The following is a 26080-nucleotide window of genomic DNA, read 5'->3' as shown; positions in this document are numbered from 1 at the left end:
GTGAGCTGACATGGTCACTGCTCTGAGCCGTTGGGAGATGGGCGGCCCACCATCATGCCTGCCCTTCCACCTTCTGCACCCACGCTCCAGTCCCGTGTGGGAAGTGGTGGGTCAGCCCTTCAACCCACATCCATCGCTGGTGCCTGGGCTGCTGCCTGGAGGGGCCCAGAGAGGAACCAGCAACTCAGGATTCATTTCCTTGGGGCAGGCCCAGGGACTCTTCCCATGAGAAGGGTCTCTACTGCTTCCCTTGAACCCGAGTGGGCTTATCTGGGATGCACACTGCAGGAGTGATGTGTGCACAGCCCTGCCTGCCCCCGGGCTCATCCCCTCACAGTCGTCACCCTGCCCTGATGTCCCTCCTGGCCACCACAGGGGTGTGCATCCCCTAGTCCAGTGTCCCCACCTGACGCTCCCCTACCTAAGCCCAGTGGCCTGGGAAGGTCCCAGCACCCACAGTCTCCTCCACTGGGCACCAGCTGCTGCCTGAACGCTCTGTTCATTGGAATGCTGCCCTTTGGTTTATGGCTGTTTTTCTCTTCTCTGAGACCTTTGCACTGGGATCCCCATGCACCCCACTTGTGGCAGATGTCTCTAGGGCCATTAACCCCCGCTGCCCCACCCTGGGTGCTAGAACATGGGCCACCCTTCCTTGACCACCTGGCTTTTCTTAACTGACCCATGCCTGTCCTGGTGTCAGAGGAGGCCTGGGCCTGTGTGATCTGGGCCCTGCAGCCCCTGTGTTCCCCACCTTTCTGTCTGGGGCAGATGTGTGCCCCAGGAGCCCAGCAGCCTCTGAATTTCCCTGAAGAGGCTGCGGCACTTACTGGTGTGTCCCTGGGGGACTGACAGTGCCCAATTTTGTGCTGGGCCCCAGGTGGATGGCCACATCAGGAGCCTACAAGACCCCAGTGGGGACAGTTTAGGGAGGGGGCAGACCAGAGCCCAGGCCGGAAGTGTGAGAGTGGGGAGGTGGGAGATGAGGGCTCCGGCAGGGGTCTGTGAGGAGGAGGCGGGCAGAGGCTGGAGGGCGGGTAAGTGTGGTGCTTGCTGGGCCCTGGGGAGTCACAGAGCTCTTACCTGGAGGGCTGAGCTTGGGAGGCAGACACCAGGGAGGATCAGGAAGGCAGGGGTTAGGTGAGGGAGGTTTCAGGTCACCTGTGGCCTGAGGGGCAGAGCAATCCGCCAGATGTAGAGCCTTACTTAGGGGGCGGGCCAGGACATGCTTTGAGGAAGATCAAGGATGCCTTTGGGAAAGATTGAGGGCAGGAGAAGGGGGCGACAGGGGGTGAAATGGCTGGCATCACTCATTCAATGAAATGAGTTTGAGCGAGCCTGGTGTGCTGCAGTCCATGGGGTCGCAGAGTCGGACACAGCTGAGTGACTGCACAGCAACGGAGGACAACGCTGGGGCCCCGAGGGAACCCGAGTCAGGGCTGCTGACGAGGGACAGGTGGGGGCAGTGGTGGGGCTGCTCACAGGCCTGGGGGCCAGGACAGAGGTGGTCCAGGCACTGCCCTGGCTCTCAGTGGCTCCAGGGAAATTCTGTTTTTTTCATTTTTCCTCTTTTTGACTGTAGCTGGATTTAACTGTAAAGAGCAATAAATCACTAATCTGGAAAAACATCCCTTGCCGTCACAAAGGACAAGGCTGTCCCGGGATGACTGACGACTCCGAATTAGCATTATTTGGTATTTATAACTTCCGCTGGACAGAACTTATGATGTTCCTGGGAAATCCTGCCTGCCCTCTGGGTATTTTTAGAGCCTATTGTCATTCTGACAGAGTTCTTGTCCATGTGTTGGGGTAGAGGGAACAGGAGCGTGAGATACTTCTGGGTACGGAGAGAGGAGGGGCTCCCAGCCCACTCTCTGCAGGCCTGGCATGGGCCCTGGGCCCCCTCCATCCTTACCCGCCCAAGACTGGCCTTTATGGAATGCCTGCTGCACACCTGTCTTGGAGCTGGGATCTGGGGGAGGCAGGAGAGGGCGAGAGGCTGGGAGCCCCCACCTTGTTGGGGGAGCAGCCATGTGTTGGGGGGCTTGGGGAGCACTGGTGGAGTACCTGAGTCTCAAGGAAGCTGGAGCTGGACTGAGGCCCAGAGGATGGGATCCCGCAGTTGGGGCAGGGGTGGGAGTGTGTAGACGGATGGTGAGGGGTCAATGGAGAGGGCCCGGGGTGTTTCAGAGCAGCCTCTGGAAAAGACTGTTGAGAATCCCTTGGACTGAAAGTAGATCAAAGCCATTAATCCTAAAGGAAATCAATCCTGAATATTCACTGGAAGGACTGAAGCTGAAGCTTCAATACTTTGGCTACCTGATGCGAAGAGCTGACTCATTGGAAAAGACCCTGATGCTGGGAAAGATTGAGGGTAGGAGGAGAAGGGGGTGACAGAGGATGAGATGGTTAGATAGTATCACCGATTCAATGGACATGACTTTGAGCAAACTCCTGGAGATAGTGAAGGACAGGGAAGCCTGGCGTGCTGCAGTCCATGCAGTCTCAAACAGTCGAACATGACTAAGGGCCCCAGGGAGGGCTGGCGCTCTAAGTGTCTCTTGGCCCCAGAGTGCAGAGACATACTTCGTTTGAGTATTTAATGTCCCCTCTCATTCATAAAATAAACAAGGGAGATTTATCTGCGCGTGGCCAGGGTGCCCCGCAGAGTCTGGGGGCCACAGTGCAGGAAACCGCTAGGGACGAGAGCGGGGGAGTGGCCACTTGTCAGTGGCCAGCAGGCCGGAAGCGGATGGCCCTGTGTTTTAGTTAGGAAGGTTCACGGGGCCGGGCTGGCGGGCCTTAAATCTTTCTCCAGAAAATCCTGGCGCGGCTTGAGGAGAACCCCGATCGTCAGTGGGCGGCACGTGCTGGCTCAGAGCTGTTGATTTAAGGAGGCCACTGCTTTAAGGGTTTTCTGTGTTTAGTTTAAAAGCTTCAGAGAAACCCATTATGCGCTCCCTAACCACTGGGCTGTGATTTCAGGGCTCCGGGCTCTGTACTGAGGACTTGGAGGAGCTCGTGGTGGGGTGACTGTCCCCACTCCACCCTTCTGGAACCCAGCAGGGGCTCTCTGGGGGGAGGACCCCCAAAGCCATTCATCTCAGCTGATTTTGTTCCCATGTGTCTGGGACGGACTTCCGGACTTGGTTGAGGAAATCAGACCACCCGTTGTGACTGTAGACAAGGGTCAATCCCGCCCCCAGCCCTTCTTCTGTCCCTTTTCCCCCAGCCCTTGCTCCTTGCTCCCAGGGGTTGAGAGATAGGCTAGTGGGAGCTGCCTTCAAGTTGAGGACTGTTCCTGTCCTCCAGGGGGATGCCACCCTCAAGCCTCAAGCCCAGGGCCTCTGGTTTCCTGGGTGGGTTAAGGTAGTGATCAGCCTCAGGGGTCTGAAGGCTGGCCTCAAGCTCGCCAGTGCCCTTGGGTGACCTCTGAGTTCTGCCTGGGGGAGTCAGGAGCCCCCATCAGGGAAGATCCCCAGTGAGGAGGTTGAAGGGCTCCTCTTGACCAACAGGCCCAGCAGTGTGGGGCCCCTTCTGACTCCTCTCACCACCAGCCCCCCAGCCCATTTTGGACTTGCTGGAAGGACTTCTGTGAGAGGGACACGGCTCGTCTTGGCCCATGGTCAGCAGTCCTGCCTGACACACACGAAAATTTTGGGGAGTGTGTCCTCCGAATTCTTTGGTAGATCTCACCTGCTTTGCCTGTGGCAGGGGCTCTGCCACCCCCCTCCCCCCGTATCTGCCTTGTCTTCCAAGAGGCAGCACAGCGCAGACAAGAGGGGCTGGGGAACTCCTTGGGTCTCTCAGCTCCCCATGTCACCCCAGGACACATGGCCTGGCACAGGCCATGGGGAGAGGGGGCTGTGACTGCCAGACCCTGGGGGGTGGGGAGGTCAGGGGTCAACATCGCGCCTTGTCCTCTGTCTCCATCCTGCCCCTATACGGCCTCACTGCTCTCCTCGCACAGGTGGGCAGCCTGATTCCCTCCATGTGGCCTGTGGTGGGTATTCCTGGCCACCAGGGTCTCTGCGAAGTCAAGACAAAAGGCCCAGCCTGTGACTGTGTTCTGAGCGCCTCTGCATATCAAAAAGCAAAGAAATGCCAGAACTGAACTTGGAAATTGTGACCTCCAACCACTTGGCCCGTTTTACACACGGGAGATATGATTCGGAAGCGATGAGGTCAGAGGCCAGAAGTGAAGCCCTCAGAGCATGGTAGGGCCTCCTTCCCTTCCCCTCACAGAGTCGTTTCCAAGCTTCTGGGAACCAGAATCTGGCCGACACAGCCTGGCCAACATCCATGGGTCTTCTGGGGTGAGGCCTGCCTATCGGGCGGCACTTTGAGTGGCCCCTCCCTTTCCTGGCCCCTGCTCATGGCTGTCCAGGCCTGATAACATCCAGGGACATGTCAGAGCCCCCCAGCCCACCCAGCCCCCAACCCAGGATAGGCACAGGGTCTCATTTCACATCTGTATTTCTGGGGACACCCCATACCCAGGTCCCCTATGCCTTTTGTCCCTGTTGCTGACATCCCCAGCAGGACTGAGAGCCCCATCAGGTGAAAAAAGGCAGTCAGAAGCCCATCACCCCCAGGTGGATGGATGAGCTTTGTGGAGGTGACTAGTCAGCCCAACCCCACAAGTCAGCAGGGGCCAGGCCCATGGTCTATCCACGCATTCATTCCTCCATCACTGAGTGTTGACCAGGCACTGGGCTCATCGCCAGACACGGAGGAATGGATTGGACAAGGCTCACAGGGAAGCTGTGTTCTAGTGGGCGAGACCAGGCGAGCACAGGAATATTCAAATCTGTGGTTACGGAATGGGCAGGTATCAGGATGGCTGTAGCACCGTAGGGGAGGCACTGGGCTGGGCCCTGTCTGGATTGGTGGGGATTAGACTTTAGGATGCTCAGATAGGAAGTGACCAACTGGGAGGAGGCATCCTTGCTGAAGCGGGCAGCAACGGGGGCCACGGACAGCCCATCACCTGGGAGAGATGGCTGAGGGTTCTGAGATGGTCCCTAGGATGACCAGGCCCCCAAGGGGCCCCAAATGACCCCTGCCTGTCCTGGAGCCCCCCAACTCCCTTCCCCTGCAGCCTCACGCGGGTCTCTCTCAGATGCACAAGGAGGTGGTGATGTTGGTGGGCAGGGCTGAACATGGAGACCCCATGGATGGCCCCTAGTTGTCTCCTTCTTGGTCATAAAAAAAAAGAAGATTCAGGAAAAAAAAACTCTAGACTAAGCTGTGATTGTCAAATGCTCTTAGGAGGCTTACCACATACATTCCCTCGGCCATTTAACCCACCTCCTCTTGTTGTTCGGCTAGGTTGTTTCCATGACAACCCTGCCTGGTGGAGGCCTTCAGATTCTGACTGCCCGAGGAAGGCTCTGTGGAGGAGGTGGCATCAGGGGTCTTGACCTTTGAGGACCACACCCCGGTTAGGTGCACAGTCAGAGGAAACAGCCCATACAAAGGCCCAGAGGAGTGACATGTTTGGAGGTTGGCAAGGGTCCCCGTACTCAAGTGATACAGGTGCTGGGAGGGGGTCCCTGAGGCCACAAGGTGGTGGTAGCTGGGCCATCCATGCAGTAGTTGGGCAGTACCTGGACCAGAGTGTTTGCAACCAAAGGAGAAACAGGCCCAGGTTTGCATCATGGAAAGTCTGAGCTTCGGGCCAAGCAGTGGGGTGGGGGATGGGCTGCAGCAGTAATTGGGTGGGAGGGGGTGGACAGAGAGGAGGCCCCCCACTGGGGGTTTTCTGGGAACCAGAGGGAGCATGGGGTGGGGTGCAGTTCTCGGGAGGTGTGACACCCATTCAGAAGGTCCCTGGGGCTGTCTGTGCAGGAGCAGGGCTTCTCCTTGGCCTGTAGGCTTGTTGGCAGTGAAGGAAGGCCGTTGGCTGGAGAAGGAAAAGTCTAGATTCCTCCGTGTGTCCTGCCCCAGAGTCCAGTGTGGAGGCCTGCTCCGGCCCCCGGCCCCCACCCAGCCTCCTCCCTCTCCCAGGCCCCAGCGCGGCCAGACGCCGTCCACCCGTGGTGCCGAGAACCCTTTATCAGATAATAAATAAGGCGGCTGGAGCCGTCCGTGTCAACATCTTGGCGGGCCTCGCGGGGCATTGCAGGGGGGGCTGCCCCCCCTGGCTTCCACGTGGTCTTCGAGAGCCGACCCCCTCCACCCTGGCTCCAGTGGGACTGTGGGACTCACCAGCCCCCGCCTCTTTGGGGCCAGTTCAGCCCCCACTGAGGTGCACGTGAGCCGAACGGGGCACCCTGGGGCTTGCAGCCTCACAGCCGAGGGGTGCTAGATCTCTTTGACCTCCTTCCCCTTCTGCTGAGTAGGGGTCTACATGGGGGCTGGGCACCCTGGAGGACAACTGCCTGAGCCCTGTGAACTGCCCAGGCTTGTGGCAGAGGGAGGGCGGGGAGGGCTGCACATCTAACGCCCTGTCCCCCGAGGCTGCGGTCTGCGTGCGTGGTGGCAGAATGGCTCGTCTAGGATGATGGCGACGGCAGCAGGTCTTGTCCAAGAAAGGCCCTTAACTGGTCAGATAAAGAGTGGGTAACCTGCATTGCTTCCTCCAAAGGATGATTTTCACTTCTTAAGAAGCACGTGACATTTTCAGATGAGAGACTTACAGAATGGGCACCCATTTTTAAAGAGCCACTTTTTTCAGTAACGAAGGGAAAACTAACTTTGGCCCCAGCCCCACCAGGAAGCCTGGGGGCTCTGGGCGAAGCTGGACACGGCGGCCTGGCTGCCCTGGAGGGCTGAGCTGGTGCAGGCGGCTTGTGTGGCAGCGATGCCCTAACTAAAGGGCCCACAGGATGAACATGTGCCTGCTGTGTGCAGGGGATATACTGCTGTGTGCAGGGGATATACTGCAGTGTGCAGGTGATATACTTCCGTGGGCAGGGGATATACTGCTGACCGATGGCATCAAGACTGGGAAAAGCAGGGTGAAGGGGAGCCACTCGGGATCACCACCCTGACATCCTCCTCGGGGATATGTCCATCCAGGCTGGGGGGAGGAGCTGCTCTCCTTCCAAACTGCCCTGGGATGCTGTCAGCCTCCCTGTTCTGGGTCTGGAGTGAGGCAACGGGTTAAGAGCTTTAAGTGGGGAGAAGGGTGCTCTGAAAATGCTTTTTCTGGATCAAAAACCCCAGTGCCCCTGGGTCTCCCTGTTTCTACGCCATGCCCCCAGTTTTCCAGCTTTCCTGGCCAGTCTGATCTTCCTTCCCCAGGCACCCAGGACAGCGCAGCGGGGCTCAGTGGGCACTTCGCATGGATGGAGGGAGCTTCCCCAGCTGGAGGAGCTGTGGCCCCCTCCACCCAGGCTCCCTGGACGCTGCTCTAGTTTGAAAGACGTGGGAATGAGGTGCGGGCAGCAGGCAGCACAGATGAAGTGGCCTTTCTTTCCGTCCTGTGGTCTGATAAGCGGCCTGGGGCTGCCCACGCCTGCCAGCCTCCCCGGCTCATCCGGTTGTTTATGGCTGGCCAGGCAGAGCCGCGGGGCCGGCAGGCGGGAGGAAGAGCTGCAGGAAGTGGGGTGCCAGGCAGCTATATTCAGGCTCTGGTTCTGACAGCTTCCGGGTCCTGAAGAGAGGCTGGGGAGAAAGGCTTAAACTGAGATGCTCTTCCCTGAAGCTCCTCACGTCCAGAGGTGGGGGCTCGGCCTCCCCCATCCCAGGCTCGTCCTTAAAAATTATGAAAAAGAGGAAGAGATGGCCTCTTCCTTCCTCTTTGCCAAACACACCTTCTCAGGACCTCTCTTCCTGGGTGGGGCGTCCAGCCCCCTCCTCCCTCTCTCGCTCTGCTCACTGAGCTGCAGGCACCTCCAGAAAGGCTGCTCAGCTTGCTTAGGGCCCTGCAGGGGCCCCTCGCCTTGTGTTGCCTGCCACTTCTCAGGTGCTTGTCTCTTATGGGGGAGGAAGGACACCGGCGCCTGCCTTTCGGAGACTCGCTGGTCTACATGGGGTATGGTGCTTACTGGAGGAGGGGCGCTCCCACCACGACCACCAAAGTGGAGGCACTCCTCACGCCGCCTCTGTCTGCACCACTCCTTCCCTCCTCAGGGGGATGTTTGCTGCCCCTCCCCCTCCTCGAGAGCCCCAGGCCAGGATAGGGACAGGGACTGACTGGAGTCTGCCAGACCTCCAAGTGGTGACTTCTCAAAGTGCGGTCCCTGGGCTGCTCCACCCAGTGTCCCGCCCTTGTGCTGGTGGCAACCTCAACGGCGCCCGGTGTTCAGGAGCCTCATCAAGTCCTTAGGAGCCACTGGCGTGACCCAGGATGGCCAGTGAGGTCCCGCAGCCCGGTCCCTGCTGACGTGCTTCTGGAAGCAGAAACGACCTGAATGGATCCCGGCAGGCAGGGGTGAGGCCCGGAACCCACTGGTGATGGGGAGAGGAGAGCAAAATCAAGTTTTTATTTTACATGTTTTCTGATGGTGTCACTTGTGTTTAAATAAAAAAAAAAAAAAGACAAGGTCACATGGAGACACAGCTGGTTGAATCTCGGGGTACAGACTCAGGATGAAGGGACACGTTCAGGAAGGATGAGTGTTCTTAACTATGAAGGAGATGTTTTTACATAGGATGGTGCAACAGTGGCTGTTCTAGATGGTTTACAAAACTTAAGATTTCGGAATCAAGTTGGGAGCTGGAGGTGAAAGCTTTCAATTGGAAGATTTTACATTAAAAAAAGAAAGCCCGGTTTCTGGCTTCCATGGAAAAATCAGAAGGTCTTGGTGAAGGGCAGCTGCAGGACGAGAGGGATGGAGTGGCCCCTCTGCAGGGGGCCCCACTCTCTGCTGCCTCTGGCGTCAGGCTGTGAGCCACTGTCAGCTCCTTGGGCAGAGGTGCCTCTACCCAGCACAACAGCTAATTTGTCATCCAGCCCTGGGGTGGGGGATGGCTTTGTAAGTGAAAGGGGGTGTTATTGGTGATGATGCTGGGACAGACCCAGATGAGCCAGGACCTGTGGTCACCCCACTATCGGCCCTGGGAGTGACCCTGTGGGTCAGAATTGGGGTCCCAGGCACCTTGACTTACAAAATGGTCATAATATAGCCACAGATTCAGTCAGAACAAGGAAGGCTCTTTACTGCCCCGCTGGGGGAAAACCATACACATAAATACCGGTGCACGATGACTACGTGATCGGCCCCTCGGGGTGGCGTCCTGGTACAGTGCCCAACCTGCCTATCTGTCCCTGGCTGTCCCATGCTCCAAGGAGGGCAAGGTTTCCATGCTGTGTCTCTATCCGTCGAACATGGGGAGTGGGCAGCCTGAGGGAGTCCGGGGAAGCCCCGTGTCTGGCAGCCCCCCCATCCCCTGCTGCTGCTGGCCTCAGTCATGTCACCTGTGATCTTGGTTTTACCGCAGGAAGGTGGGTTTTGTCCTGCTGCTACCACCTGTAAACATGATGATGGCAAGCGTTGACGACAGAATTCAAGTTGGGGCTGGGAGCCCTGGGTCAGCCAGAGCCTCGCACATCCCTTGAAGGTTCCTTGCTGCCCAGGGAGGGGGCTTAGCCCTCCTCCCGTCCACACAGAAGGCTGTGGCCGCCGCACTGAGGGACCCCCCAGCACCTCCAGGTCCAGCTGGCTCCAGACTCTTCTGGCAGCAGGCCTGGCAGTCTGCTTTTGTGTTGGAGTAAAGAGGCAGTGAGGTGGGTCGATGGGGTGCCCAGGTACCTAGGCTAAGGCCAGTGCACACCAGGCCTCCTGGCGCAGGGCCCCGCCAAGGCCAGCCTGCTGGCCCAGGGCTGAAGAAGGCAAAGCAAAGTCCTCAGGCTCGAACTTGAACTCCAAGTGGCTGGGGGCCAGGGGGTCATCCACCTGTGCAGAGCCCTGCAGGGAGGACAGACCATGTGAGTCTTGGGAACAGCTGGCTGGCCCACCTGAGGGTGGGAGCCCTTTGACAGGAGGGCTTCCTCAGCGCCTGGAATGCTGTGGGCACTCCTTGTGAGGAACAATGTGATAACCTCGGAAGGGCTCTCAGTCAGCATCGGCCACAGGGACCCCCCGGCTCCATCGGCCAGCTGTGTGTCCAGCCCCAAGTTTCCAGGAGGGGCCTGTGGGGGCTCTGACCTGGCCGAGATGCCAGGGTTCCTCCTGGAAGTGCCTGGGAAGCAGCTCTGCACTCCCCACTCACCCTGTCCTCCTTACCTGGGAGGTGACACTGGGCCGAGGGCATGAAGGGGACGCCAGGCTGGGCTCGGGCTTCAAAGTGGCTGCTGAAACCTCTGGGTCAGGGACAGAGGCTGGTGGGGAGGCTGTGGTGTGCCCTGCAGACCCTGGTGGGAGTGGGGGAAGACGGGGCATTTACGGACACTGTAGATCTGGTAACATGGGGTGGGGTGGGGGTGGCCTCCCCCACCGGAGCCCCTGCCCCATGCCATGAACTCAGGCCACCCCACCCCCTTTCCCAGCCAGAACCATCCCAGGGCAGTGGCAGAGATTCGTACTTCAGGAAGATGATGCTTGCACCAAACATGTGAATCTCTAATGGTGGAATGTGAGGCACCCAGAGTGATTCCACAGAACGTGGGCCCCATGGGAGGCCTCCCCCAGCCCTGGCCCCCGCACCTGAGGAGCCCTTGGTCTTGGCAATGTTCTTTGGCTTCCGTTTCCGTGTCTGAATGCTCTCTTTCTTCATCGCCAGGGGCCGCGGTACCTGGCAGGGCGGCAGGGGTGGATGGCTAGTCACTGTCTGAGGTCACCCCCGTGGTCTCTTGCATGGCCATCTGCCCGGATCTCAGCCCTGCAGAGCTGGTCACGGCTGCAGCCCTGTTTGTGGAGTTGCTACCTGCCCCTCAGGCTCAGTGCTTTCCTCCAGGCAGGGCGGGGCGAAGCCTGTCCCACCCCAGCCTCTCAGGGCTGGGGGCTGTGGGGTCCAGAAGAGCCCTGGAGGTGTCTAGCCTCTGTCCCAGCTGAATGGCTACAGGGAAGCTGCAGTGAAGCTATGGTTTCTGAGGCTGTCTGTACCACCAGTCTAACAGTAACGTGTGTGCATGGTATGGGCAGTGGGGCCACATGTGTACAGGCGTGTATCCACTCAGCCCAGGCCCCGCCTGATCGACACCCTGCCCAGTTCCTCAGCCCCATCTCAGGCCAGGGGGTCCACTTGTGCCGGCAGCCCCATGGCCCTGCTCACCCCGTGCAGCTTCATGTACAGCCCGCAGGCATTGCACACTGGCTCGCCGTCTGCGTTGCGCCGCCAGAGGGTGGTGGTGGTGGTGTGGCAGTTGGTGCAGCAGAGGCCAGCCCGGCGGGATGAGGACTGTGGATGGGAGGCTAGGTGAGTGCGGCAGGTGCAGGAGTGGGAGGATGGACACTAGGCTCAGGGCTGACCAGTTATGGGGTTGGGTATGCAAGGGGCTGGGTGAGAGGCCTTTGGGTGCTAAGGTCCTGAGGCTGCCCAGGATTCCTTGTGGGCAGGAGCTCTGACCTAGCTCCCAGGAGCCCTGGGACAGATCACTTCACCCTTCGGGGCCTCAGCTTCCCTATCAATAAAATTGGGACCTGCCTAGGTCCACTGTGGGGTCAGGATCTTATGAGGAGTGCAGGACACACAGGCTGCTGGGTTTCCATTGTGGCCTCTTTTTAACCAACGCTGGGCCTTCACTCTGTATTTCTGTGGTGGAACAGCACCCCTAGGGGCCACAGGGCCCCCTTGGGTCAGGCCCCAGACCGAGCATTCAGGGGGCCTGCCTCCGAAGACCTGGGGCTCTGAGCACATGCTCGGCTCAACTGCTTGCACCAGACAGTGGGCAGCGGGCATCCACACCTGCCCTTGCTGCTCACTGGCCTGGGAGGGAGAGTGGGGCCTGTCTGGAGACCCCCCACCAATCACTTCTAAGAAAACACAGACCTGGAAAAGCCTCCTCTCCTCCCTCCCCGGGTTGGGCAGCTGTCAGAGGCCCCAGGGAATCCACTCTGTTTAGTCTGAGGCCCGGCCTCTGATCTCCAGGGCAGGACTCTGCCTTGGGATCTGGGGCACAAGGGCCACAAGACAGGGAAGGGATGAGGCCTAGGAGGCTCCGGAGGGAGAGCAGGGAGGGAGCTCCTGGCCTGGCTGGGGAGACCCCACCCTCTGGCCGGTGGCTTCCAGGCCACAGCTGTGTGGGTCCTGACATCCAGCCTGGCAGGCATCACCAGTGGTCTCCCCAGGGGCTTAGGTGTGGACCTGCGCCCTGGTTGGAGTGCAGAGAGATGGTGGCTGGCCCGGGCCCAGCAGAAGTGGAAGGGCAGTGGTGGCCACAGCCCTGGGGCAGATGGTGGGACACGGCCCTGATACAGGAGCTCCAGCCCCCCAGTCAAGTGGGCCCCAGCCTGACACCACCCTGGAGAGCTGGCAACCATGTCCTGACCTTGTCTAGAGAGCAGCTGCTTTTACTGGACACTACTCGAGTCTCCCTCCTCCCTGCCCCCTTTCCTCCCTTCCATCTGCCTCTCAGTTGCAGGGAGCTATGCCCACATGGAGGCACGCCACCCTCCAGAGCCCACTGTCCCACAAGAGGCAGCATCTCTTCCCATCCCTGCTGCCCGCCCTGGTCCAGGATCTCCTGAGCCCCCAGTCCATTCATCTTCTTAAGGTGGGAGGAGGTCTTAGGACTTCCCCAAGGTTCCTAGATTGAACAAACAAACATGCAAACAGGATGCCTAGTTAGAATTGAATTTCAGATAAACAGTAAATACGTTCTGTAAGTACACTCTACGCAATATTTGGGACACATTTAAAATGCTATTTGTTGCTCGTGTGAAATTCACACCTAACCATGTATTTAGTAATTAGTCTGGTCACCCTGACCTACATTCCTGGGCTACATCATGGTCCCTTACTCTTGCTGTGCCTTCAGACCAGGAGGACCATGGCTTGAGGCCCCTCCCCTCCAAACCAGCTGGGACCCTCAGGGGCTCTTACCAACTTTTGCCCCCTAAGAGTTCACACTGCCATCCCACATTCCAAAAAAAAAAAAAAGTTAGCATCACTGAAACTCAGGAGTCACAGGAGTGCTGTCTCCTGGGCTGTCTGGCCACTTACTGCTAAAATCTTTCCTATAGGAACACTATCGCAAGGGCGTAAAGAGACCCACACAAGGCCTTCATGCCAGCACTGTTTTCAACATCACACCACACAGCTGCACACATATGGGCACCACTGCAGACACACGTGCCCCCACGTGTCCCCCAGAGTTGCCCATGCATCTAGGAAGCAGCAGAACTGTGCGCACCAACTCAGGTGGTGGTGGGGTAGAACCTTCCTCAGGCGGACCGAGTGTACGCAGGACACACCCTCAGGTGGGGTGAACCCACCACCTGGACCCTGAGGGTGCAGTGAAACCCAAAAGTCACGTTCGAACATTTCTCCAGTGAGCTTAGATTAAAATCCATAAACTGGAAATCAGATTAAAATCAAGACAATGGGTAAAAAGAATGACCTTGACAAAATTCTCGGAAGCGCTTGCTGATTTTTCTTTTTCCATCCCCTTGGTGCCTGCGTCTTACGGAGGGTGGGGAACTGAAGCTCAGACAACGAGTGGCCAGGGCGCGGGGGTGGTCCCGGGGTGGACAGAACCTCCTCCCTCTGCTGAGCACACCCCGTGGCCGCAGCCCTGGGGCCATCTGCGGACACCCAGAGCCTCCCTCTGTCCTTCTGCACTCACGGCCAGGCCACGCGGCTAGGCCTGGCCACTCTCAGGGCCCCCTAATCACTGGGCCTCTCCAGGCTGCGTTTTCCTTTTCTCTTTCAGTCGGTTCTTTTCAAAAGAAGTGGAACTTCAAAGCCAGTGGCCTAGCTGGCCTAAGTGCCAGGTTCCACAAGGATCTAGGCATCCAGAGGAATGAGGGTAGGAGGCAGCTAGAGCCGGGTGGGGGGCTGGCAGAGATGGGGGGCTCTGGAGAGGGCGTTGGGAAAGTAAAGGCTGCAGGTGGTGGTGCAGCAAAGACGTGGCCATTTCAAACAGGTCCTCCACATGCTCTTGGCAGGGAGACCTGGGGACACTTAGCCTGATGGACTTGGGACACCCCCCCCTTACCCTGCACTTGGGGCTGCATGTGCCAGGGATACGAGGCTGTGCAGGAAGGCTCACCCGGAGCTGATGAGTGTCCCAAGGAACCTGGGCTGTCTGTGGCACAGCCACGTCCTGGAGCTGGGCCAGAACCAGCCCTAGGCTCACAGGCCTGCTGTCCTCAGAGTTTGGCTTCTGGGCTCCAATGTTCAGAGGTCAGGCCAGGCCGAGTGGCACTCGCAGAGACCCTGGCCACAGGCACACATCAGCAGAGCCACTGTGACAGCCCGCTCTACTCGCCTTCACTGACCGAAGCCTCGGGTCAAAGGTGTAAGCCCCACCCTGCGACCCAGGATACACACAGGAGGCAAACGGTAGAACAGCCAGGGGCTCCTGCTGGGAGGCGGCGATGCACACTTGTCATCGTCACATTCCTGTATTCTTGGTGACAAGCTTCTAGGACGTTTGGAATTATTTAAAGGAGGGTGAGACCAGCTCTTCCTGGAGAGGGCCCTCCTGGGCCATCACTTCTGCTCACACTCCAGCGAGAGTGAGACCCCAGAGTTGGGGCAAGCCTGGGGTGACCAGCCCAGCACCTATGTGGCCAGGAGCACATGGGCTGGGCTCTGGCCTCAGGACTCTGAGAATCTTTGGGTTTTCACATGGAGCTTGGCCCTGCAAGGACCAGCCACCCGGTGAGCGGTGGAGCCACCCCGAGGGACAGGCAGGCACTCTGCAGCCAGTGAGAGGAGCCCCCCAGGAGCCTGCTCAGGGAGACACGGGGAGTAGTGGGGCCATGAGGATGCCCCGAACCTCAGCACCACTCGGCAAACACTTCCAGGCGTGTTTTACATTCAGGTCCATGTGGGCCTGGAGTCAGGGCAAGCAGGCTGCCCACCTTCCAGGCCCTGCGGCCTCAGGGAGATGAGCAGACATGCAGGGATTCCCCCACTCTAGATGGCACCCCAAAGCTAATTATTTCATGTCCCCAGACTTGGAAACTGAGGCTTCACCAGGCCAAGTGCCTGTCTGTCCTCAGCCCACCCATGGCGCTGGCCACGGCTTTCCAATTTCCCTTTCTAGCAGGTAGTGGGCAGTTCCTGAATTCGGCTCGCAGGAGGCTAGACAAGAAGACTCAGGGCAGGGTCAGGAGGCTCAGCGTGAGTGGGGCATTGTGGGAGCTCGAGACCATAGTCCTGGTCTGAGCCTGGGGTTGCCACTAGCTGGCTGCAAGTCCAGGGAAGCCCCTGGTGGTCACCTGGCTGTTGTGAAGGTAGATGCCTCAGCATGAAGATGGTGGCCTCTGCCTGCCCACCCCCAAGTTAGGAATTTTCTGCAGGGAGGTGAGCCCTGCAAGGGAAGAGGTGGAGAGGATGGCCCACTTCTCCTGTGTACTTGGCACCCGGTTCAGGGCTGGCCCCAGAAGAGAACAGGGACTCAGAGGAGGGAGGCTTCGGTCACAGCCCCTTAGGACCCTCTCCCTTGGCCTTAGTTTCCCCTTCCCGGAGGCCACAAGAGACATTTTCTGGGCTGTGGGCATGAATACAGGCAGAAACAACAGTGGGGTGCCGTGAACTCTGAGGGCGACTCTCTCTGCAAGCGGCACCACGTGGGTGCAGAGAGGTGGAGGACCCATGGAGCCTCCAAATCCAGGCCAGACCAGACGAAGAGAAACAGCAGCTGCCCTCAAGCTGCTGAACGCCTCAGTCCTGCTCTCTGCCCACCCATTTTGGGGCCTCAGAGCGTCCAGCCCCGTGCTGCCATAGCTGGGGGTTCACGTTTCCAGTAAAGGCCTGTGACTGACCGCCCACAGCTGTAGCAGGACCATCCCACAGCATCTGCCTTGGAAAGCCCTTCCATACTCCAGGGCTTGACACCAGAACAAGCCACCTATAGGGCTCCCACAAGCCTTAGCCCGGACCCAGGAAGAAGCCCCTGCAGCCCCCCCGACTTTGGACAGATGGAATTACTGACGGAATTACTTGACCATCAAAGTTTGCCTGTGAAACGGCAGAGAACAAAGCAACTTGAAACCTTTACACGGCTTCTGGAGACTCTGCCCTGCTGCAGGCAAAACTCGGGCGCCCAGTCCCCTACGTGCTAACCAGCCGTACAGCAGAGAGACGCAAAAGCGAAAATGAGTTTTGCCCAGCGAACAACCACACACCTGGTCTGGACCCATCCCTGCAGTATCAGGGGCAGTGGTCAGTGTTCGTCCCCTGTAAGAATCACTGTCAGCCCACAAAGCCAGCATCCAGCAGCCACTTTTCCCTCCAGTCCCATCTGGGGGCCATGTCATCTTGCCTCTCCACCACCCCACCACCTGGCAGCCCAAAGTCCCCAGAGTCACATGGCTGAGTCCCCAGCCGGCACACAGTGATCCCGGCCCAGGAGGTTCAGTGTCGAGCTCAGGGCAGCCCAGCCCCTTGGGGGAGACCCCGCAGACCCTGTGGGGGAGTGGCCCCCAGTGCAGGGGGCCCGTGGCAGTGGACCAGGTGCTGTGATCTTGCCCGACCCTCCCCTCCCCTTCCCGGAGCTCCACTGGCTCCCAGGCTGTGATCGAGGAAGACCAGCCCGGCCACCCACACTCACCAGGCGCTTCTGTGGCCGCACGAGGGGACGGTTGACACCGTTCATCTTGTGGTAGAGGCCGCAGGCGTTGCACAGGTAGTGGCCGGTGCCGTCGCGGCGCCAAAGCGGCGTGGACAGGGCCCCGCAGTTGACGCACTCGCGCCCCTCGCCCGGGAACTCCTCCAGGAGCTCAGCCGCTGCGGGAGCAAGGCGGGCGACCGCTGGACGAGGCTCGGGCCCTTCCTGGGAGCCGCCGAGCCGCCACATTCGCACCACCTTTTCTTTTCCTTCCCCTTTGTGCCTTTATTTTGCTAATTTACTTCGTCTTTTTTTTTTTAAGTTTAAATTCACACACAGTGATGTTTGTGCCAGATTTAAGTCTCTCGTCAGGGCTGCTTTATAAGGTCAGGGGAGAGTTAAACGCAACCCTGGGTAGGGCAACAGGGCGCTAACTGCCCTACTAGGAACAGGGTCCAGCATCGCTAATTTTGACCACTGGGGAGGCAGGAGCGTCTACACTAGCAGAAGACCCGCGCGGGTCGATCGGAGGGGCAGTCAGGGATCGCGGGATCCTACAGGGACCGAGGTGCCTTCACTGTCAGCTTTCGTGGTCTCGGCACAGTCTTCCTACTTGAGCAGCACACACGGCCAGAGCGGTGAGGCCTCCAGGCCCCTCCAGACCTGGCCGGGCGCTGGCGACACTTGGGCGGCTGGATCGGGTAGGGGCGGGGCGGGGATCAATCATCGCCTGGCCGGGGGTGGGCGCCTGGCGTGGGGCGCCTAGGCGGCCGGGTCAAGTGGATCCCGCTTCCTGCGCCGCTGCTGCCGAGGAGCTGAGGAGGAGTGTAGGCTAAAAGACCGGAGCAGCAAAAAAAAAAAAGGAATGGCCCTTGGTTTGGGGGAGTGGGGGTGAGAAAGTGTCCGTGGCACCCACTACTCAGAAGGGGGGTGGGGAGCAATTCTCAGCTTTACAGGTCTGGAATCCGATCACTCAAATTTAGATCCCAGAGAGGGACTGGGACTGGGTCTCAAATTAGAATATGTAAACATTTCAAAACAGAGACGAATATGGTGGTTTACTTAAACGAGAATTTTGAGCTTTAAAAAAAAAGTCATTTCCCAAACTTTTCATAAAAACCGTTTAAGACATAGGCTCTAAATGGTATAATCCCAGAATACTGGGTTTGGATGAACGAAAAGCGAAAACGCAGATGATATGTGTATAAAGGATCTCAAGACCGGGTTTTCATCTTGGTGTGGGTGAGGTGCAGCCGCGGGGTCCCACCCAGGCTTACACGTCCCCCGGGGTCCCCCAAGCTGGTGTCCCACCTGGCTGAGAAAGCCCTGACTCTGGAGAGGGGGACATTTCGCAGGGTGCGGGTTTGCACACGTACCGCCAGCACCCAGGACCCTGGTCAGTGGAGCCAGTTCCCAGTCCCGCACTCACCGAAGGTGGCTCTGCGGCCAGGGAGGCCAGCCGGGAGACCCTGTAAGCTGTGCAGGACGCTGCCGTCCAGGGGTCCAGAAGTCCAGGACGGGGCCACTTCGGTGCTCATGTAGGCGGGGTAGGCTGTGGGGTACGAGGAGCTCACGGGCCTCCCGAGCGTTGCTGGGTACTGCTCCCGAGCCAGCATCGCGCCCTGAAAGGCGCCGTTGTCCCGGGTCCCTGTGCCACCTCCGGGCCCCGGGGAACTGTGCGCAAAGGGGAAGGCAGTGGTCCCCGGCGGCGGAGCGGCCGGTGGGTGCGGGCTGCCGGAGCCAAACGCTGACGAGTCTGCCGCGGCCGCCTGCGCCCAGCCGGGGTGCGCGGTGATTGCGGGAGCCTGCGGGCCGGGTTCGCACGCCGGCAGGTAGGGCAGCATGGAGGGGACCCGCGCGGGCGGCACAAACACCGGGGAGCCGGCGCCGGGCGTGTGCAAAAAGGCGCCCGAGTCCGCGTAGGCGGTCTGACCGGGGCTCGGGGCCAGCGCCAGGCTCTGGTACATCTTCCTTGGAGCGGCCTTGACCTGTAGACGAGAGGGACAGGCGTCCAGGTCACGACTACTGTGCCCCACAGGTGCTGTCACTCGGGCCGCGCTTCTGGATCCCCAGCTTGGAGGTTCCTGGGGCGGGAACCCGCGGGGACAGGATGGCAGGGGGCAGGGGCGGCTCTAGCGGCCCGTGGGGGATCCGCGCGCAGCCACAACGCGGAGCTCACCTCTTTCACAGCCGGGACTTCCGAGGTTCACAGGTGGGCTCAGTGGGAGCAGAGAAGGAGAAACCGGGCGGGGAGGTGGGTCCTCAGGGCGCAGGCTTTGGGCTCTGGGAGAAGGAGCCCGGCTGGGTAGGGGCGAGCGGCCGGGTCCGGCTGTGGTACTTGGCCGCTGGTCGTGAGGATCCGAAGGCGCGAGGGCGCGGCGGGCGGCTAGTTGCAGACTGGAAGCCGGGGTCCTTGCGGTTTCGCGAATCCCGGCTCCTCCGCCGCCCCCTCTGCACAGCTCCGCCCGGACCTGGCCCGCCCCCGCCGCGCCGCCCCTTCCCTCCCGGGGGCCCTCCCCTCCCTCCCTCCCCGCGGGGTCAGAGCCAGGGCTGCGGCCTCGGTGCCACGTGACCGAAGCAGGCCGGGCTCTCGGGGCTCCGCTCGAAAGGCGACCGGACGCACACTGCACGGGGCAGCCAGCGCTGAGTCCTTGCCAACGCGGGCCACACGAACCAGCCAGGTGCTCTGCGCCGCCGACCCGGAGGAGCTCCGACGCCGAGACTTCTTTTCTAAATGTGTTAGGGCTTTTGAAGCCCTCCCTCTTGATGGGTGTTAACGGCTAAGGCTGGTTTAGTGTCTGGGGCTGCGGTGGGTGAGTCTGTGACCCTGGCTGCGCAGGGATCATGGATATGGTGGTGCGGACTCCTCATTGCGCCCTTGGTCTGGGGCCCTTAGCAGGGATCCGGCTCCCAAAGCGACAGCCCAGCCCAGCTCCGTTCCCCTGAACTCAGATCCTGTTCCCCGGCCACTGCACCCACGAAGTCCAGTGGGAGTCCAGCAGCTTCCTCAGTGACCAAGCAGGGCCACTGTCCCCTCTCATTCCCTGCTGGGGACGCAGGTCTGGCGGGCAGCCTCCATATGGAGACACTTCCATTCCCCAAGGTCCCTGCATAACTCCTTGCCTCCACCCCGGGGTGGGGGTGGGAGGACTTTCACTTTGTGGGGAATTCTCAAAGAGTCTCCTCAAGGCACTGGAAATGTGGGAAGGGTGGGAGGCCACTCAGGTCTGGAGGTGGCCCCTGGCACTCCCTGGGTGAGGCCGAAGGTGCCAGCACCCTGGTGAAAGTGGCCTCCGGGCAACTTCGCTGACTGATGACCCAGCCTCCCCACCAGGCTGTACTTTCCAGCCACCTTACAGCAGGCACTGGACCACCAGCCCTGCGAGCAGGGCTCACTGGAGGGCCCTTGGCTGCTGCACTTGGGGCAATGAGTGTTTTTCGTTTGCAGAAATGGGCCATCACCTCCGCCATTGGTCAGGGTGCTCTCCACCTGTGGAGGGGTGGGCACTCCTCGCCCTCTACTCCTGCACAAGACTAGAATTTGGGGTGACATCGGGTCACCTACGCCCCTGGAAGATGGCAAGCAAGGGCTCCACTCTCACCTGGGCGGGGGACCCCATGGAAGGTTCCCCACTGGAACCTCTGGATTCTTCAAAAGCCTAGGTATGTGCCATTGGGAGGGGGCTTAGGGGTCTTCATTATCCCTTTTACTCTCCTCTCCCAGTGCTTCCCCCACACTCACCCACAGCAGTCTCTGCCTCCTCTCCCACCCTCAGGGCCCCTGGGTCCACACCACCCCAACGGGCTCCCCTAGTACCCACTCGCCTCTCGCTTCCCCCTGTCGGAACAGAACCCTCCTCACCCCGCCAGTGGATCTCATCTTTCTCTCTTCCGCAGTGGGCGGGGCAGGAGAAGGGGCGGGGATCCTGGAAGCTCACCGTGCCAAGGCCCCAGGGCTCGCGAATGCGCATCTCCCTGGGAAGGTTCACCAGCGGCCGGGCGCTGAGCCCGCAGCACTGCGAAGCCAGTAGAGCCTGCGCTGTCTCTGTGGCCCTCAGTGCCTGCCCCTCACACTGGCTTGGGGAGGAGCTAGTGTGACTGGGTCCTTTGGTGTCTCCCTGGGATTTGCACTCAGCTGGCACCACACGGAGGCCGAGGGGGTGTCAGGTGAGGGGAGCAGAGGGCTGGAGCCCCATGGTCTCAGCGGCAGCAGAGGAGGCTGTGGAGCTGGGTGCTGGGCCCAGAGATCAGAGCTACCGGGGTGGGTGAGGGAGACACAGGAAGAATTTCTACCCCGAAGTCAGTCTTGATTACCCCTCCCTGAGCCCCCTCTAGGCTTCCCACCCTGGGAACCTAACCAGAGTCAGCCTGGGGTCTGGGGGAGTGGGGGCTATCTCTCAGCCCTGGAGATAAGAGAGTTGGCTTGTTAACCCCCTGGTGACCAGGCAGAGCCGAAATCCACGATTCCAGGTCTGACAGGGGCTGCGTGAGGGGCCTTAGGCAAAGTGAGGACCAGGGCCTGAGTGGCTGGGGGGTTGGGTCCTGGGGTGGGACAGGCCCTCTCAGCCAGCTGGGTTCTAGGGGTCATTTGCACAGCAGCTGCTTCTTCCCAGCCCAGAGCTTGGGAATCCCTCACTTAGACACATGCATCAGAAAGGAAAACAGACCTCCTGGGGAAAAAAGGAGGGAGCGGGGCCTCTAGGCCAGCCCCTAAGAGGGACCTAGGCCTCTCCTTGGGTACCTCAGGGCCACCCCTTGGGTAGTGCCCAGGAGCCAGCTCCTTAGGGCACAGCTAGCTGTCTGGTCACCTGCCAGAGCTCTATCCCCAAACCCAGCCTCCCAGGGTCTGCCCTTCCTATAGGTGGGGGCTCAGGGAAGGAGGCCCGGGCTGGCTGGGTGGGGCCTGGGGTGGGGACAGGCTGGGAGGTCAGAGGCGTTCTGTGTCCTCCCCCAGGTATTCAGATAAGCCCCATGCCCCCTCCCTCCTGGGTGGGAAAAGCCAGTTCAAAGTCAGCCCCACCCCTGCCTTCTGCACTCTGAGGCCCCTCTTCCCTGACCTCGGGTGTCTGCTGACTCCTCCTGCCCCTTGGGGAGAATGAGGTGGGGTCCAGGTGGAGGGTTCCAGGGCCTCTTGAACCCCAACAGGAACTTCAAAACTTAGCATGGTGAGGGAGGTTGGGGCGGGGCCTCTCCAGAGGTACAATGGGGAGGGGCTGGGGGGCCACGTGGGTGTACAAGTCACTGTGGACACATAGGTTCGTGCACCTCTCCTGCAGGGAGGGCCGAGTTCCGGAGCCCAGGGCTGCCTTGGGCTGCCTGCCCTCCTGGGGGAGCTCAGAGCTGGAGCCAGGAGCAGCGACTGCAGAGGGAAGGGCCCCCAAGCTCCGGTTGCTTTGGCACCGCTGTCACTAAGGTTTTCTGAGAGTCTCCCACACACCTGACTGGGCCGGGAGCGTCTGTATTTTGACTCCTTTAAGGCTCATGGCTGCCTGGTGAGTGGGGGTGATTCCTGCGAGCTGTCACGCCATGTCATAGATGAGAACCAGGGCCAGGCCTGGCGGGGGCCAAAGGTTGGGACCCCACTCCAGGGCACTCTTGGGCCTGCCCTGCTCTGTCTGCTGCCTCTCCTCTGCCCTTGCTGTCTGCCTGCTCCTTGGCCACTGCCCCCAACCCTGGTCCATGACTGGCTCTTCCAGATCCTGCATTTCTAGGTCCTCAGCCCTTAGAGGGTCCATGTGGTTGGGTGGGGGTGTCATCACTCGCCCTGTCCTCAGGCTTAGTGAAGGGAGACCCCGGCCTTACACACAGCTTGCCCTGTGGATGACCCAGCTGGGCCTTGAGGTGGCTGCCGAGAAAAGGGGAGCAGAAAATGGAAACAGAGCTCATGGGCGCCGTGTCATTTTTGTAACCCAGTCTGGTCTTGCAGGTCCTCCCGGCTAGGTCACCAGACGACCCTCATGAGAGTGAGGGGTCCTCCGGAGAGGGACTCAGGGAGCTTGTTCTGGGGGGTCATCTCCCCGTCTGTTGTTGGGAGCAAGCCTGTGGCTGCAGAGATGGCAAATGTCCTGTCACACAGTGGGCTGTTCAGCTTCCAGGCCCCGGAGTCCCCGCAGAGGGAGGGCACAGAGCCACAGTGCAGGCCCATGGTCAGAGAGACAGCCGGCCGGTGGACCCCTGGGAGAGGGGTGATGCAGGGATCTCTGCCCCCCGCCCTGCCTGGGCTCCAGTGAGGATGGATGTGTGGACAGAAGGCTGGTGCAGGCAGCTCCCTCCCATCTGTTACCTGTAAATTACTTCACCTGAGTGACATCATGCTGGGGGCTGGTAACCAGGCTGTGCCTGGTCATAAAACAGCCTGACATGGTGATGGATGGCTGCACATCAGATCTGCTGGCCCGACCTTGAACAAGGTCATGCAGGTCTCTGGCCTTACACGGCAGCAGGTCCCTGACTTGAACGAGGTTGTGACCCTCAGGCCCTCCATGGCGGCGGGTCCCTGACTTGAAGAATGAAAAGCAGAGGCTGCTATGGGATTGATGCTTGGCTGTCACCTGGTGCACGTGACTCCCTGGCCTTTGACAGCCCTACCAGCAGCAGGCTTCTCCCTTGTCCTTCCTGGGATCTCATTTTGCCCCCAGTGGCTCAGGATTCAGGATGGTTGTTTATCTCCCACCTCCTCAAAGGGTTTACACCCTCTGCTGAGCAGGACAGCCAACACCCCCCTCCATATCCTGCTGGACGGCTTCACGGACACTGCAGATGCATAGGGAGCTGCAACCACACGTTAGAAGTTAGAAGCAGCCCAGGTGGTTGGGGGTCTCAGGAAACTAACCTGCGACTCTGTCTCAGGGGTCACCCTGGGTGAAGGGACGGGTCCCCCACTGGGGTTGTCTGTCCCCCATGCCCTCCCCAGAGACACCCGTTCCTGTTATGCCTTCCCAGAAGTGCACGGAGCTCATAGAAGAAAACATGTGTGCAGCACCTGCACACACGGGGGCACACACACACACATGCTGGAGTGCCCACCCGAACACACACACACGAGTGCGCACTAGTGACATGCGTGTGCTTGCACATGCACGCATAGACACCTGCACACACAGGCACACGTATGTGCCCACCCATGCTGGCGTATTTCCTTCTTCATAGACGCAAAACCCTTCAGGGAAACCCCAGAAGATCAAACACCCAGAAGACCTAGGGTGGCTCAGAAAGCACCTCACCTGCCTCCCCCCAGCTCCCAACTCTCCCTTTTCATTTCCAAATTGATGTCTGCTGGTGGGGCTGGGAAAATTCACAAGTGGGATCCACTCTTGCAGGTGATGAAGCCGATTGTCTTCATTTCCCACTGAGCCATCTTTTCCCCAGTATGGAACTGCTGTTCGGCTGCTTGTGGAGAAGACCTCGGCCCTGAAGAAGCTTGTGAGTGACGGTGACTGAGGGCCTGGGCACCTCCCCGTCCTGCTGCCAGCCTAGAGGGGGACGGCCCATCTAGGGGGCTCCCTGGGAAGAAGGTGGGGGTGTGATTTCCCAGAGCCCCTGCCTCCCACCCTCACCTGCATCCCTGATGCCCCCTAGCTCTGAGCTCTCCCCAATCTCCCCATTCCATCCTAGCTGAAACTCTGCAAGACAGTGAGGTGCTGATGCCAGAACTTTCCTCTGGGGAGAAGGAGGTGTGCGTATCACAGCGGCATGGGGGTATGTGTGAGGGAGAGCACAGAGCCTTTCCAGGGTCAGCCACCACCCCTCACCCCAGGCCCAGGCTTCACAGAGAGGGGGTTCAATATTACTGCTCCTCCTGCCCCTCCCTGGGGAGCAACTGACTGCCACACTTGGGGGCTGGGGAGGCACCACCTCCAGGCCTCTGTCCGAGCTCCCTCCCTCCCTGGTTCCCATGGGCAGGGGCTCAGCCCTCGCCCCTCCTGGCCCTGCCTTCACCCTCCCCCATGACATCAGCAAAGATGCAGGAACATCCCCTTGATGGGAAGACTGGGGTGGGTGGAGAGAAAATCACAGGTTGGATGTTGAACCAAGGGCACAGAAGCCCTTGGGGTCCCAGTGAGGAGGTATCATGGAGGCTGGGGGGCCCCAGACAGGAGACACAGTGAAGGTGGCCAGGGTTAGCAAATAGAAACACTGGCCCCCTAGTTAAACGTGGATATCAGATCAGCAACGTTTTGAGTCAGGGTCTTGTGCAGTGTCCCGGACACACGTGTACTTAGGGTGTGCTGGCAGTTTACCTGAGGCTTACCTCTAACTGGGGGGCCTGGGGCTTGTCTGGCAACTCTAGGAAGTGGGTGGCCCTTGGGCCACCTTGCTTGGTCAGCAGGGTGTAAATTACTTGCTTCCTTGCTGGTCTGGGTGGGTGAGAGGCAGGGCTGGGGGTCGCCAGGGGCCCTGCTGTCTGTTTTCACCAGGGCTAGGAGATGGGTGGGTGGGGGTGGCCGTGGTTGTGCCAAGTCAGGGTCAGGCCTACAGCCCCTCCCATAAATTACCCATCCCAGGGCAGGACCAGCTCTGCCTGACTGGTCTGTGCCACTGAGGGGATTTTCCAGCCCTAGACACTCTTGGGAGGCCAGTTCCAGCCCTGAATTTGGATCATGAGGGGTTGGGTCTGTGAGAGCCCCTCGGTGGAGTACACTGGTCTGTCTTGTGGAGTACACTGATCTATTTTGCTTGTTTGCAGGTGGCAACTCTTCCTCTGAAGGCATTTTCCAGAATACCCCTTCTCGGCCCAATAGGAACAGGTTTGGGGGTGCCAGGGCCTCTCTCAGCAAGTTGCCTAATCCCCACCTGCTGGCAGTCTGCCTTCAACCCCCACCAGAGTTTCTCATATGGCAGACTCACCTGGGCTTGTAGGTGATGACCCTGGCTGCCGGGGATTTATCATGAAAATGGGACATATTTCTTTCTCTCTTTCATACCCAGGCACTGAGGCCTGGAGGGGTTCAGCAGGCTGGCCAGTGGGTCTGGGCAGAGCTAGACTACGTCACTGTCTATGTGACCCGGCTTGGCTGCTCCAGGTGGGAGGCACCTAGGGTGCCATCTCAGGATTGGGGGCAGGTTCACTTTTGGAGGTACCTGGGGCCAGTGGGTGGGGGATGCTCCAGGCACAGCCCAGGCAGGGGGGTAGAGCCTTGTCAGGTGCTCGGCAGTATTGGTGCCTACTTGTTTCCATTCTATCACCTTTATTTGTATTCTTTTGCTCTCATCTTCAAAGAAATTTCCTTTCTCTTTCCCCTTTTCCTCTCTCTGTCCTCCTCCCCTGCCTTCCTCACCCTACTTCTGTCTGCTCCTGACCTGCCTCCGGCCCTGGCCCTCTGCCCTTTCCCCACTGTCTTTCTGAGGACATCCTCACAAGGTGTCCATCCTCGGCTGGGGGGGGTCTCCTGGGTGCTGCGAGGAGGAGTGGGAGCCCCAAGCCACCTCTGGGTTCATCCCGCCAGGGGTAGGGGGAGGACGCGCGGGAGCCAG

At 59.8% G+C, this 26080-nt stretch overlaps 1 protein-coding gene and 1 long non-coding RNA gene across 3 annotated transcripts; one reads left to right on the top strand and one right to left on the bottom strand.

Annotated features, from left to right (window-relative positions):
* Window positions 8399-19074, bottom strand: GATA5 (GATA binding protein 5). Its single transcript, XM_018057580.1, has 7 exons — window positions 18786-19074; window positions 18036-18594; window positions 16610-16785; window positions 11161-11286; window positions 10593-10680; window positions 10173-10300; window positions 8399-9854 (listed from the first exon to the last, which is right to left on the bottom strand). The coding sequence occupies exons 2-7, from the start codon at window positions 18571-18573 to the stop codon at window positions 9699-9701; spliced, it is 1212 nt and encodes a 403-aa protein (XP_017913069.1). The 5' UTR covers window positions 18574-18594; window positions 18786-19074; the 3' UTR covers window positions 8399-9698.
* Window positions 20551-25829, top strand: LOC108637402. Of its 2 annotated transcripts, none has more exons than XR_001919037.1 (4): window positions 20551-20773; window positions 23926-24028; window positions 24221-24304; window positions 25293-25829. It is a non-coding gene; the product is annotated as an uncharacterized LOC108637402 (long non-coding RNA). The 2 variants fall into 2 exon arrangements; XR_001919036.1 differs by lacking the exon at window positions 20551-20773 and adding an exon at window positions 21872-22098.

This window comes from Capra hircus, chromosome 13, assembly GCF_001704415.2.
Source record: "Capra hircus breed San Clemente chromosome 13, ASM170441v1, whole genome shotgun sequence".
Taxonomy (NCBI): Eukaryota; Metazoa; Chordata; class Mammalia; order Artiodactyla; family Bovidae; genus Capra; species Capra hircus.
This window is presented reverse-complemented; position numbering and strand designations above follow the sequence as displayed.